Source organism: Pteropus vampyrus, unplaced genomic scaffold (genome assembly GCF_000151845.1).
Source record: "Pteropus vampyrus isolate Shadow unplaced genomic scaffold, Pvam_2.0 Scaffold14, whole genome shotgun sequence".
NCBI classification, from domain to species: Eukaryota; Metazoa; Chordata; class Mammalia; order Chiroptera; family Pteropodidae; genus Pteropus; species Pteropus vampyrus.
Genome location: NW_011888795.1, coordinates 12,443,883 through 12,459,583, shown reverse-complemented (window position 1 = coordinate 12,459,583; position 15,701 = coordinate 12,443,883). Strand labels below are relative to the sequence as shown.

The 15,701-nt window shown below is 31.6% G+C and overlaps 1 protein-coding gene across 2 annotated transcripts in view; it reads right to left on the bottom strand.

The window, feature by feature from the left end:
- The window catches only part of CCDC39 (coiled-coil domain containing 39), a 47,827-nt gene that overhangs the window by 11,708 nt on the left and 20,418 nt on the right, over nt 1-15,701 (bottom strand). For both annotated transcript variants that reach the window (XM_011382938.2, XM_023526307.1), the window contains exons 8-13: nt 13,492-13,595; nt 13,071-13,203; nt 10,428-10,622; nt 9,320-9,484; nt 5,549-5,686; nt 3,591-3,799 (exon numbers count right to left, since the gene is read on the bottom strand). In XM_011382938.2, coding sequence (XP_011381240.1) covers nt 3,591-3,799; nt 5,549-5,686; nt 9,320-9,484; nt 10,428-10,622; nt 13,071-13,203; nt 13,492-13,595 — 944 coding nt within the window. The remainder of the gene's footprint in view (nt 1-3,590; nt 3,800-5,548; nt 5,687-9,319; nt 9,485-10,427; nt 10,623-13,070; nt 13,204-13,491; nt 13,596-15,701) is intronic.

The window sequence follows — 15,701 nt, the reverse complement described above, 5'->3', positions numbered from 1 at the left end:
AGCCTCCTATATAGAGAACAGACCAAGTAGGGAAAGAGATCTATCTAATTGCAGAAGAAACCAATACCAGCTAGCTATACCAATCACCATGATTATTAATTAAGTATTTTTAAATAACAGAAAGCCTAAACTATCAGACATTTATAGAAAGCTAACAGCATGAATAAAAAGAACAAAATGAACAAAGATAGAACAAGCTCTAGGAGAAACAAAGATAATGCATGGGATAGAAGCTAACTTTGAAAGTATTCTAATTAGTGTCTTCCAAATCATGAGAGGACACCGCATGCAAAAACACCCATAAAACAAGAATGGGCTGCCATGAAAAGAAAGGACCAATGAAGAAATGGAGTTCTTGCAAATCATTTCCCCTTTTCAATTTAAAAGCAGTGAAGAAAAACTAAATTAATGATATAGAGAGATGGTGGGGCAAGGAATGGGAGGAGACAGAAAACAGGGAAATAGGGAGACAATATCTTAAAAAGTAGAATAAAAGGAAAATTTTAAATGAGAAGAAGGTTAAGAAATCTGGAAGACAGATCTAAGGCCAACATACACTAAAAATGAGCAACATATGAAGAGAAAGTTGTGTGAGAAAAATATTAACAGTATTTTCCTGACCTGAAAAAAAGACTTGAATGAAATAAATGAAAGAAGCCACCAAGGGTCAAACGAGAAAAATAAAGATAAAAAACCCAGACATGTACAGGGAAACACTGAAACCTCCAAAGATAAAAATAATGTCTCAAAGTTTCTAGAGAGAAAAGAAAAACCAGGTTCCCTACAAAATAAAATGGATTAGCCTGGAAGCAGACCTCTTATAAACAACAGTTTTTTGTAATAGGAAACAATGCCTGCAAAGTTCAACCATAATTCAAATATAGGGTAGCCTGTTTTAAACATGCAAGGAATTATAATTTTCAGAAAATACCAATTCCAAAAAAAAAAAAGAAAATTCAAAACATTCTCCAGAGAAATGAACTGGAAATCCAATAAAATAAGATGACAAGGGATGCACAAAAGAATATTAAACCAAGAAACAAAGTAAAACATAACTAGATTGAAATTAGTGCTAGCACACTGGCTTTACAGTTTAAAGCAAGTTATAAGAAAAGAGTTCTTTAAAAAGTATAGACATAATATTAAAAACAAAAAATGACCTGAAACTATAATCAGTAATTTCAACAATACATGAAAGATGGAGACAGGAAATACAGCAGTAAGAAGTGCTAAAAAGTCTTACCTGTTTTAGGGAGGGAAAAACCATAGAAACTAATTAATCTTCAGTATTCATAAATAAATAGGAAGATTAAAGTTTCTTTTTAATTTAGGAATAACTAACAAAAAAATTATAATTAGAATGTATATCCTCCAAACAATTAAAAAGAAGAACGAAATTTAGTAAAACCAATGAAAGATAGGAAAGACAAAAAAAAAATACCTACCATATAATCCAGCTAATCCACTCTTAGGTATTTACCCAAGAGAAAAGAAAGCACATGTCCATTCCAAGAACACACATATGTTCATAGTGGCTTTATCTCTAACAGCCAAAATCTGGAAACAATTCAAATGTTCATCAAAACGTAAATGTATAAATAAATTGGGGTAGATGCCGACAATGGAATATTCCTACTCAGCAATAAAAACTCAGAGTCAGCAGTCTGCCTGCCTCCTGTTTTTGTACAGCTCATGAGCAAAGAATGGCTTTTACATTTTTAAAAGTAAAATGGTTGAAAAAAAGAAAAAAATTATATTTTATGAAAATTCTATGAAATTCAAATTTCAGTGTCCATAAAGTTTTATCAGAACACAGCCATGCACATAATTATTTGTATATTGTCTATGGCTGCTTTCACTCTACAATGGCAGAATTGAGTTGTTGCAATAGAGACTACATGGCCTGTAATATTTAGTATCTGGCCCTTATAGAAAATTGTGTAGGATGCATCTACAGTAATACTTAAAAGAAATTGTTTTAGCCTTCAAAGTCGAAAATTAATTAGCTAAGCATCTTTCTCCAGAAGTAGAAAATCAAAATGAGCAAACCAAAAGGAAAATTCATTAATTACTTGCAAGATTTATCCCACCCAAAAAAAGAGAAGTCACAAATAATCCAAATCAGGAATGGAAAGCTAGAAACACTGCATCCATGAAACAAATAAGAAAATATTATGAACAACCTTGTGACAATAACTTTGAAAATTAGATGAAATGGAAAATTTTTCCTAGAGAAATATACAACTTACCAAACTGGCTCAAGAAGTCATACAAAATCTGCATTGCTCTATTGACCAACAAATAAATTGAACCAATAGTTTAAAACCTTCCTCCTCCTATTTAAACCAATAGTTTAAAACTCCAGGCCTCCAACAGCATTATCGGTGAGGTCTTTGAAAATTCAATAAAGGTATAATCCTACTCTTTTACAAACTTCTCCATAGTACAGAAAAACAGGAAACACACAAAAATCATATTATAGAAGTAGATATAACTTTGATAGCCTGATAACTCAAGCAGGGCAGTAGAAAAAGGAGAATTATAAGCATAGATGCAAAAACTATATTAAAAAATCATCCCAAAAAACAAGATGTATACAAAATGTAATATCTGACAGACAAGCTGTGTTTATTCCAGGAATATGAAGTTGTTTAACTTTGAAAAATCAATATATTTAATTATATATTTAATTATATTAACAGATTGAAGGAGCTCCATCAATCATATCAATGAATGTAGAAAAAGCATATAATAAAAGTCCATATCCATTCCTGATTAAATGAATTTTAAAAATCACTTACAAAGAATGAAAATAGATGTGAGCTCCCTTAATATTATAAAGAGTATCTCAAAAAACACTACAGTAAATGTCGTACTTAACGATAAACCAATAAAACCTTTCCCTTTGAGATTAGGCATGAGGCAAAGGTATCTGCAATCACCACTGCTACTCAGCATCGTACTGGAGGTTAGGTAACAAAGGAAATACAGCAAGAAGAAGAAAAGCTATAAAGATTGGAAAGGAAGAGACAAAACTGTTATTTGCAATTACATAGAAATTAGAATCTACAGATTGATCATTACAATTAATAAGAGTTTAAGCAAGGTTGCTGGACACTTAATATACAGAAATCAACTGCATTTCCATATACCAGCAACAAACCAGAAACGAAATGTTTTAAAAAGAGATAACATTGATAGTAATATTTAAAAAAATAACAGCCAGGAATAAGTTTTATAAAAGACATGCTAAACCTCTGGGGGAAAATTGCTTCAGTAAATGCTGTTCTTAGATATCCATAAGAGAAAATACGTTAATGAACCCTTACCACAAACCATACAAAAAATCAATTCCAAGAGAATTAACGATCTCATTGTAAAAGGGAGAATCTTAAGAATGAGGAGTTAGCTAAAGGAAAGAGAGGAAAAAGCATAGATGGCTAAATATGTCCCATATATTATATCAAAAGGTTTTCAAATGATTAAGAAAGATGGACGTCCAGGGTGGTGGAGAGAGCAGTCAGCTCTTCTGACATCACCCTTTTGTTTTCAAAATTCTTAAGCAGCATTTTAAAAACTCTAATTATTACCTTACGTTTTGCCGTTCTTGATCAACATATTTTATTTGTGATGCAAGCATTGCTTTGTGAACCTTAATTTCTTCAGTTCGTTCTTCCATAGCTGTGTATAACTGCTGTTTTCTTTTTTCCAGAGAAAGAACTTCTTCTGCTTTACTGTGAAGCATTTCTCGAGTACGTTTAACTTCAAGTTTTAAAAGATTATCTTCTATCATCAAATCCTATCAACATAAAAAAAATTATAAAATATTGAAAAACTTATTTTTATACTCAAACTAAAATATTTTTTTATTGCTACAAAATCAAACTTGAAAATATAACTTTTTCTAATTTGACCATTGACCATGATATTAACGAGGGTTAAATTCAGATTGCTCTGAATGATGACTCTGGTTTTTCTTTTCTTTTTAAGAAAATGATTTATAGCTATTCCAAGTCTTTTATTATAATTCAATTTTAAATTCAAGTTTTACCAAAAAAAAAAGGAAGAAACTATTCCCAAAATTTAAACTTGAGATATCCAGAAAATACATGAAGTCCTAAAGATGAGCATTTTTATATTATAAACTAAATCCCACAAAATAATGTATAAGTAAATTTTTATTTTAAAACAATTCAGTCATGAGTACAGTATGAGTACACAAATAGATCAAATTTCAAAATAGAAAACCCAGAAACAAATACTCCAGAATATAAGATTTTACTATTTCAAAATATAGCTTTTCAGTTGGAGAAAAGATTCCTACATCTCATATGTACCAAAAATAAATCCCAGATAAATGGAAAAACTTAATGTAAGAGATGAAACTACTAGAAAGCAGCTACTAGAAATAGTAAACATTTGTTTGATTTTTGATGTGACAAAGAAGTTTCTAAGTATAAAAATTATACAGGGAAAAATACTTAAATATATGATGTTAAAGAAGTTTATGTCCAAAAAAACTGAATAAAAATTTAAAGCAAATGGGGAAAATATTGGCAATATGACAGTTAATATTTTTACATATGAAGATCTTTTACAAAACAATTTAAAAAATATAAACCCCCTAGTGGAAATATGAGCCAAGAAAATAAACTAGGAATCCAAAAAGAAAAATTATGGAACATAGGATAATTAAAAAAAAAAGTATTTTAAACACTTTTATTTAAACGTATTTTAAATTTTATGTTTAAACATAAAATGTTTCAAAATGTCACCAATTTAAAAAATGAAGACTAAAAACAATGAGATACCATGTTTGCCTATAAAATTGACAACAATTTTATAAACTATAATATCCAGCCTTGGTGGTGATGAGTAAAATAGAAAGTTTACACATTGCTAGTGGGAGTATTAATTGAACCTTCTAGGGGGCAATTTGGCTTAAAAATAGTTTTGAGACACTGAAAATATTCATTCTTTTTGAACCTTAATTATACAGCTAGGTATTTATCCTAGGGAACTAATTAAACAACTGTACAATGATGTATGTGCATAGAACATAACACTATTTAGACAAGCCAAACATTGGAAACAAATACAAATCCAAAAAATATGAGATGCTTAAATAATTATAGTAACTTCATACAATTGACTATAAGACTTTTAAAGTATTTTTAAAGAATTAATGTTTTAGAAACATGTACAATATATTTAAAAATTTTAAATAGAATATATACAGCCAATTTTCTTTAAAAAACTGGGAGTAAATAATATACTTTAACAGTTTATCTTGTGTACAATGATTACAGTGACCTATTGTCTTTTTTATAGTTTGCTATAGTTTTAAATAATTATTAACTTAAAATTTAATAAATTAAACTTATTTAAATTATTAACTTAAAATTATAAGTCTGGATTAAAATTAGACTTTGAAAATAAAATGGAAAAAGCTATATAAATAATTAAGTTTATAGTTTGCTATATTTTTAAACTTATAATTTTAATCCAATGGCTTTTAATATTATATACACATATGATTTTATTGCACCTGTTTAAAAGCTTTAGCCTTCTTAAGTTCTTTCTCTGATCTGTCATTGAAAAGGTTTAGTTCATTAATTTTGGTCATGAGGAACTGTTTTTCACCACAATTTTTACTGTTTGACTTCTTGATAAAGTAAAGATCATTCTGTAAAAAGGAAAAAAGGTACATATATTTTTAAATAATAATATGAAATACGTACTATTATGATATATTAAGTTATAAGTTCCATTAAATATTTATAATAATCAGATTTTTAAAAATCTTACTCTTTATGTTCTAATGTATCTAATATAATATATATGAATATTCACATTTAAAATTTTTCATTTTTCTCATCTATTGATACTTGAGTTTAGTTTTGAGTATGTATGGTTACAGTTCAACCTGAATTATTAAGTGATCACCATTTATGGAAAGAAATGGGAGGAGGGAGCCCAAGCTTTGGTTCAATACATGGCTCACCTTCTAGAGTTCATTATTTGATTCAATCCAAGTCCCAGAAGATAAAAACATTAACAATGCGAGAGACCACAGAGTCTTGGTTAACAGTACAAGCTCTGGAATCAAACAGCTGTAATTATATATTAGCCCTCTGACACTGGTGGGCCACTCTTCCTGTTTCCTCATTTCTAAAATGGAGATGATAACAATACCTACCTCCCTGCGTTGCTGCGAGGATTAAAGAAGTTGCTGGCAAAGAGTATGGGCAACAGCGATACATAGAAGTGTCATGTATTTATTATTATTATTTTTTTTATTTCATAGATAATCACATATGCTAGAGAGAAGAATGCTAGATAAGATCTAACTCCATCGGATGCATAAATGGATCGTACATATATACAGCTACCAGTTTTCCAGCTTTATACCTATTTGTATCCCTCCTCCCATTGTAAGGTTTGTGCTCTTAGTTCCCTCTGAATACCTAAAGCAAAAACTTTCTAGTTCCAAGATCTATCTCTTTTCCTCTCTCTTTTTTTTTCTCTCTCTACTACTCTCCCTCCTTCCTCTACCTTTGAGATCACCTGTACTTCTCTGAAGTATCAGGACCTAAGATTCCAGCAAGACAGTAAAAAGAGGAATTTTTTTTCATAAAGATGTAATTTCATAAAATTAACTTTTAGAATGGAAAAAATAAATTTAAAGTGATTTTCAATCAGAAAAAATTAGTTTCTATTATGCAAAATAAGAGATAGGTGTTATGGGAGAAAGAATGTAGAATGAACAACTTTACAACCTGATGCTACTATTGAGAGAGAGCAAAACTTCATTAGAAGGGTAGCTAACTTTAACTTTTAAAATTCACTTGCATTTCTGTTAATGTATTTATCTCTCTGTTAAAACCAGAGTTGGGATAGGCATAAATAAGTACTAGCAAACTGCATAAGTACTAGCAAACAGAACCCCAGTTAAAAGAAGGAATACTAGAACCATCTCCACACAGCAAAACAGAAACAATTCAGGCCAGGGTCAAGAAAAATGTTCAGATACACAGGTCACCCTCCTGTCTTTCTGCAGCATTAACAGTCTCATATAGTATATAATTAAAATAATACCATTTGTTGAATACCTAGCACAGTGATAAGATATACACTGCTTCTAAAGAAAACCATCAACAAAATGAAAAGGCAACTGACTGACTGGGAGATGATATTCACTTATGATACACCTGATAAAGGGTTCATATTCAAAATATATAAAGAACTCGCACAACTCAACAATGAAAAATAAACAATCCAATTTAAAAAATGGGCAGAAGACCTGAATAGATATTTCTCCAAAGAGGAAATACACATGGCCAATAGACATATGAAAAAATGCTCAAGGTCACTACTAATCATCAGAGAAATGCAAATTAAAACCACAGTGAGATATCACCTCACACCTGTCATAATGGCTATCAATAAATCAAAGAACAAGTGTTGGTGAAGATGTGGAGAACAGGGAACCCTCATACACTGTTGGTGGGATTGCAAATTAGAACAGCCACTATAGAAAACAGTCTAGAGGTTCCTCAAAAAATTAAAAATGGATATACCTTTTGACCTAGCAATTGCACTTCTGGGTATTTATCGAAGGAAAACCAAAACAATAATTCATAAAGATCTATGTGCCCCTGTGTTCATGCTAGCATAATTTACAATAGCCAAGATAATGAAAGAAACCTAAATGCCCATCAATAGACGACTGGATAAAGAAGTTATGGTTCAATGGGTGGTGAATACACAGTGCAATATATGTATAACTTACTGTTGAATTATATACCTGAAACTTACTAGATTTCATTAACCAATGTCACTGTAATAAAAATAAAATAAAGAAGTTATGGTTCATATACACAATGGAATATTACTCAGCCATTAAAAATAAAATAAAATCCTACCTAGAGGTTATTATGCTGAGTGAAATAAGTCAGACAGAGAAAGATAAATATCATATGATTTCACTTATATGCAGAATCTAAGGAACAAAAAGAACAAAGTAATCAAAAACAGACTCACAAATATAGAGGACAATCTTGTGATGGCCAGAAGGGAGGGGGATTGAAAGGCTGGGATAAAGTGGTGAAGGGTTAAAGAAGGTGCAAATTAGTAGTTTGAGGGTCATGAGAATGGGGAGCACAGCATAGGGAATGCAGTCAGCAGTAATGTAATGGCTAGATGTAAAGTCACAGGAGAGAAAGAACAATTAGGTAGATTTTTTCATAAACTATATAAATGTCTAACCAATGTACTGTATACTTGAAACTAATAATAAAATAAAAATTTTTTAAAAGATATACATTGCTTCCAATTCTCCCAAATTTCCTAAAACAATATTAAGTATTTCTTTTCCATTTAATAGATAATTAAACTAGGGCTCAGAAAAGTTAAAATAGCAATCGTGGTATAATCTTGACATTCAAAACCAATTCTTTCTTAAACATGTGTTCAAAACATAGGTTTCCAAAATATATGCTCTCTCCCACTAAACCAAAGAAACAGTTAAAAAGATACTTCGTCAGGCTACAAACTATTTCAAATCAAAATTTTATCATCATAAAATAATTTTTTTAATTGAAAAAGTTAATATTTCCCTTTCTCCTCTGTAGCCCTAAAGTAATTCAGAGCAATTCTTCCTATAACCACTAGAAAGCACTCAGCACTAGGCCTTTCCAGCTGTTTAAATAAAATTTACACCCTTCAGAGTTCTCAGCCCATTCAGGTCCACTCCTATTAAACTTTAACATAGGTTTTATATTACCATAAACATCAAAATACCGAAGGATTAAATCAGCACATTTTCGCCTTAACAAAATAAAGTTATCTGAAATAGTATAACTAAGTAAAATATTTGAATAACAATACAATAACCTATAAAAAAGCAATCAAGTTATTATGGCAGATGCATAATATAAAACTGAAATTTATCAATGTTTTAAATCACACGGACAAGGGCTAAAATCTTAGCTCTTCATATGCTACCTGTGTAACTGTGGGCAAGTTATTTAATCTGTAAAATAATAATATCGTCCCCTCAAAGACATTTGTAAGGATTAAATGAAACAAAATACTAAAGATATGTAATATATTTAGCTTATAATAAATGCATAATCAATGGTAACATTACATTTTCATACTCAGTATAGAAATATGAACATCAGTTCATACATTCGTTATATATACAGACAGCTTGGCAATCATCTATCCTAAGTAAAGTCTTAGAAACGTGTTGACTTAAAACAGAATGACTAATGTCTAGGATATTTGAAGCATAAAAATATTTTGGATAAGTTACATGAAGCTTCTTGATCTGTGTTTCCAAAAGGCCAAATGTAGATTTTTTTTCTTCCAATGTCTTTTTAAGATCAGTAATTTTTGCCTCAAGGGATTGTTTTTCTTCTGAATTAATTTCTCCCTTTAACCGTGACATTCGGCGTTCCATTTGTTGAATGAAAAAATCCTGTTACAGTTTTTAAAAATAATTTAAGAGAAACAAATAGTCAAAACCATTTCTATAAATATAAAGATACACTGAAGATGAAGACTTTCTTATGAGTTAGCCTGGGTGTCACCTTATACTAAACTCACTTTAATCCTTCAGTAATTTATAGGACAAAATCCTTCTTACTCTAAGGAGAGAAACAGCAACCTATTCTTCAACAACCACGGTACATGATAGTGACAGAGAAGTAATCTGAAAATACAACAAAGTCACATATGGAGGTATTTATCATACAATCATGATGGAATCTCAGTAAACCCACTGGATATACATGGACATGAATTTTTGAGGGTACATTTTATAACAGATACAAAAAAAAATGATATCGTAAGTTGATAACCATGAAAGGCTTAAAACTTCTACTAGTGTAGTAGTTTTCTATTCCTATATTGTTTTTTTTTTAATTATACTTTTGCATCTGTAATTTTGAGAAACTAAGAATATTTTAGATGGGGAAATTAAGATGTAGAAAGGGAGGACATTAAGAAATTAATGTGAGACGAATGTATAAATAGAACAAATGAGAAAAAACTGTAAAAATACTTTTAACCTATTGGTCTAGGGTTGGTGGGAAAGCCTATGTCTGCATAACTAAGAATCAACACATGGTTTTTCTATGTTTCAGATATCCAACTCCTTGTTTTGTTTTACTCCAGGTCCAGTTGCCCCAGGTTCATTTAAAGCATGGTTCTCCCTCACTAGAACTGTCTATCCTCTTACCTGTTTATTTCAGAACAGGAAAAAATAGTGACCTAACATGATATCCCATGATCAGGATCTGTCTATCCCTCCAAGAGTGCTTAGAAATCTTTGTTCTCTTAGAACACTTCGGTATCTTGACCAACACTACTATAACATTACTATAACCAATATTGAAGATATTCATAAGAGTAACATTTACCTGACTGTACATAATTTCTTGCTGCTTCAAGGTTTCAAAATCCAGTTTATGTAACTGATGGTTGAGGTGCTTTAGAGAGGAACGGGTTCCTTCAATTTCTGATACAACAGCTTTTTCTTTAATTGTCTCAGTCTGTAATTCCTGAACTTTCTTAAATAGCACATCTTTCACTATGTTCAATTGAACTTCCACTTCCTGATGATAAGAATAATAGTGATAAATGAAATCATAATAGCTTCAAATGTTTTATCATATAAACATTATAATTAAGGGGCTCATAAATGACCCCCCCAACATTGAGAATATAAAGCCCTTCCCACAATTTCAACAAATCCCTAATATTTCCTGTAGTCTATTCTAGAGACTAGAATCGTAGTTTTCTATTCCTATATTATGTACATCATATTTCTTTCCCACGCTAGCCTTAGAACTTGGCCCTTCCAATAGTTTCCTTATAAAATAACATATACTGAGACACACAGCTTATAAGTTCACAAAGTTTACTCATGTATTGAGGGTGTTACAGAGAAGAAACCACATCACCCAATCTCCCACCTTCTTCGAGGTACTATCCAGAGGCGAGCAGGGAAATGTTGAACCACCAGCTTTCCAGTAAATGAGAGGTTAGGGACAAGAGGCTGATTTCCATGGTGTAAGTACTCCCACTATGGCCAATTGCAAGCTACTAACATGATTCTACTAAATGTGGACTTGGAAAGAGATACACAGTAGTAGACCATTATGCAGTAGACCATTATGCAGTATTTCCACTATACACATATAATAGATGTAAGTAATCTTAAGTAATCTTAAAAACATAGATAATACTAAAATCATCTGGAAGTGATGAGTGCTTTTTATTACTTTTGTTTTTAATAGAATTTACTTAATTGTAAGTCTATATAATTCAATTTTTAATAGTAGATATGTTTAGTAGCTGACTTGCAAAATTCTGGAAAATTTAACCATCAGCTCTTGTGAGCTGGTAGGGCTGGCCCCATCACACTACTGACACTACCTCTTACTTACTCTGTTTTCAGGCAGCCTCCCTAAATATGCAGCCCTCTAGGAAGGAAAATCGGTCCCTCACTCCCACTGCTCCTTTCTCAGAAGGCAGATCTGTCTTGATTTCAAGGCTTCACAACCAATACATTCTAGGCTTCAAGTAGATCTACCATGCCAAGATCTATTGAAAGTTATCATTTTTAAGTGTTGAAATAATTTCTCTCAGTGCTCCTATATCTAGATAAGCATATTTCCCTTTAGCAACCAATGAACCTTGATATAAAACAAAAGACATCTGTGACTGGCAAATTTAAATTTTCACAAATCAAGAAATATAATCTGATATAATTATATAAAATACATTACTTTCATATAATAGACAATTTTCATTGGCTTTAATACCTTCTCAAAGATTGCCTGGCAGTTTTAAAGTCAGTGCTTGGTGGTGAATAACACGGTACCTCTCCAAAACATATAGGGTTGATATCTAACAGCTATAAAAACCAAGATTATGAACACAATCCTGCTAAAGCACAATCACTACACATCTACACATGCTGCAATACTTTTTTTTCCTAATTCAGCTAATTTTTTGAAAAATGTCACTAGTTTTTCATTCTGTCACCAAAAGTTCTATTTCATATAAATTTCACAGTTTTTACAGATTTCTGATAAGGTCTAATACTGTCCCATTTCATGTTCTACAAAAAAAAATCATGCTCTTGGCGGGGCAAATAACTTTTAAAAAAGATAATATACAATTTGGACTCAAATACCACTCATCAGGATTGCCGCATGACTTCATTACTCAGGAATTTTAAGCACACGACAGCACAGTGAGGAAGTCAATCCTACCCAAATATAAGTGAAACCATATTTGACATAAGCCTCAGCAAATGAGAGATTTTTGCCACCATCTTCAGGTGCCCCTCTACTTCCCCTCTCAAAAAATGTTAAAAGCAAGAAATAGTGCCTACAGTGAAAGGTCACACCATCACTTTGAAGTTTTCAAAGAGGAAATGGTAAACCAACCTTTTCCAGTTCCTCAAAAATTGATTTTAATGCTACCAGCATACCAAAGATATTAAGGTAGAAGGGCGGATGCCAGTAGAGGTAGTAAAGTGATAGCCTTTAAGAGCCATTTACCAATAAACAGTGCCAGGCCGCAAGAGGTTAAAGAGATAGTAGTAGTAGATGATGAAATACAGGCAATGAATGTAGACCACTAGGGAGAATTTGCTTACAAACACAAAAGATGATAATCATGTGGAAATCAGTTGTAAAACAAGGGCACTTTTCAAGGTATGCTTGTAATATAAAAACATATATATGAATGACAAGCTGGGACATGTAATTATTGGGAAGTAATTATTGGGAAGGCATGGAAACTAAGGTAAAGGGGCTAACTTTAAAAGGAGACACCAAAGTTAAATGCTGAAAGTGGAGCAAACGCAGAATTAGGAGCCTAACAAAACAGCAGGTCACAAACATCCTCGAAAGCAATAAAAAGAGGTCCATCAACTGACTGCAACTGTGCTCACACCGGAAAGCAAAGCCTCTTAAAGACCTACTTCTCCAATCTCAAAACTCACTATTGCTAAATTTGCTGTGATTTTTTTAATTAAAATTAAACTTTACCTTTACACCTTTTTCCTCCTCCCGCAGCATATCTTCCAAATTGGTAGCTTTCTCTTCTACAGACATAGTTTTCTCAGTTAGTTCCTTTAATTTTTTTTTTGTAATCTGATTATGATTTTTAATTTTGTGCAACCTAGAAAGAGTTTGAGGAAAAACAGAAAACATGTCTAAAAAGTATTTAATGAAAACAAACAATGACTAGTTTATCCTGAGATTTTTTTCATATGCCTAGAAGGTTTCTTAGGCCATAAGGATTTTTCTTACCAATATATATTTAAGGCTCCTGAGTCTTTGTCATTAAAAAAACAGGAAATTTTTTTAATTTAGTAATTTAGTGGCTATATTTTGTAGTTATTTAACAAAAAAATAATTTTTCTAGTAGTCAAAAACTATAAACATATTTATGTATCTTTTTTCTTACCTTGTTGTTTCTTCATGAATATCCTTCTTTATTTTGGAAATATTTTTCCTCAAAGCTTCTAAATCACTGGAACTTCTATTCACAGTGGCTTTTAAAGAGTCCAGCTATTTATTAGTTAACAAACAGAAATTATAGATTTACTCTATATCTTATAATTAATTTCATTTCTAAGAAGTTCTTTTCTGAATACTTTCATTTCTAACCTACATCACACCTTTAAACACAGCAACCATGTTGCTGTAACACATATTAACAGTTTTTCTTTTTGATCTAATATTAAATTTTAATGAATTGTTACATAATACTGCCAAATTATAAAGACCTACATATGTGTGTTAAAAGTACATTAGAGCAAAAGCTTCAGAACATTGGATTCAGCAATGATTTCTTGCATATGACACTAAAGGCACAGGCAATAATAGAAATAATAGACAAATTAGAATTCATCAAAATTAAAAGCTTTTGTGCATCTAAAGACAATTATCAACAGAGAAAAAGGCAACCCAAAGAATGGGAGAAAATATTTGCAAATCATATATGTGATATGAGATTAATATCCAGAATGTAGAGAAATTTTAAAAAACAGCAAAAAAAAAATTTTTAATGGGCAACGGACTTCAATAGACATTTCCCCCAAAAATATGTACAAATGGCCAATAAGCACAGGAAAAGATACTCAACATCATTAATCATTAGGAAAATGCAAATCAAAACCACAATAAAATACTACTTCACACCCATTAGGATGGCTACTATCAAAAAAAATATAATAAAACAAAAGAACAGGTGTGGACAAGGATATGGAAAAATTATGCCCTGATGGTGAGAATGTAAAATGGTACAGTCACTGTAGTAAACAGTGTGGACCTTCCTCAAAGTATTAAAAATAGAATTACCGTACGATCCAGCAATTATTGAGATAACTGTACACTCTGTTTACAACAGCATTATTCACAATAGCTAGAACATGGTAGCAACCCAAGTATCCATCAAAAGATGAAGCAATTAACAAAATGTGGAGATGGGCTGTAGTGATGGTTGCACAACATTAGGAATGTATTAGAATCAGTAACTTAGAAGATAGCAGGTCACAAATGTCCTCAGAAGCAATAAAAAGAGGTCCAACAACTCTGATTACAAATATGATTACACCAGAAAGCAAAGCCTCTTAAAGACTGAACTGTAAGCACACTTAAAAATGGTTAAGAGCTGGAGAAAGATGGCAGAGTGAGAGATGTCCCCAGATCTCTCCCCTTGAAACAACAATAAGCCGAATATCTAAAACTCAACAAAAAACACCCAAAATGCACACCAGCACATGTAAGTATGAGATCTGCGCATAAGAGCTACCACAGCAAAATACACTTCCATTAATGCCCAGGCACAGAAATAGTCCATTAAACACTATAAAAAACCAAGGTAACAAGGCATCTCAGAAAGAAAGAGAAAAATCTCCTGAAAATGAACTTATAAACATAGAAATAGGTGACTTAAATGAGTCAGTGACTTCCAAAACAAATCATATCAACAATTTCAGGAACTGAAAAACAACTAGATGAGCACAATGAGTTCTTTAGCGAGGAGACTGAAGCCCTCAAAAAGAACAGAATAGATCTTCTGGAGATAAAAAATAACAAACTGCAAGAATTAAAAAATAAAATAGCAAGGTTGGGAAAGAGATGGAGGAAAGGATCAGTGATATCAAAGACAGAAATCTAGAAATAAATCAAAAGGAAGAAGAGAAAAACCAAAGAATAAAAAATAATGAAAGAGAAATACAAGAACTAGCTGACACCATCAGGAGAGGAAACATAAGAATAATGGGCATTACCGAAGGCGAGGAAAAGCAGCAGGGACTACAAAGCATTTTCAGACAAATAATAGATGAGAATTTCTCAAATCTAAAGAATGAACTGGAGCTTAGAATTCAAGAAGTAAACAGAACAACCCAAAAAGGTCTTCACCAAGACACATTGTATTAAAGTTATCGAAAATCAATGACAAAGAATTCTCAGGGCAGCCAGGGAGAAGAAAACGGTAGCTTATAAAGGAAAAGCCATTAGATTATTGTCGGACTTCTCAGCACAGACTTTACAAGCCAGAAAGAAATGGAATCAAATATTTAAACTATTAAGTGAAAGGAACTACCAGCCTAGAATAATGTATCCAGCTAAGCTCTCCTTTAGATGTGAAGGAGAAATTAAGACCTT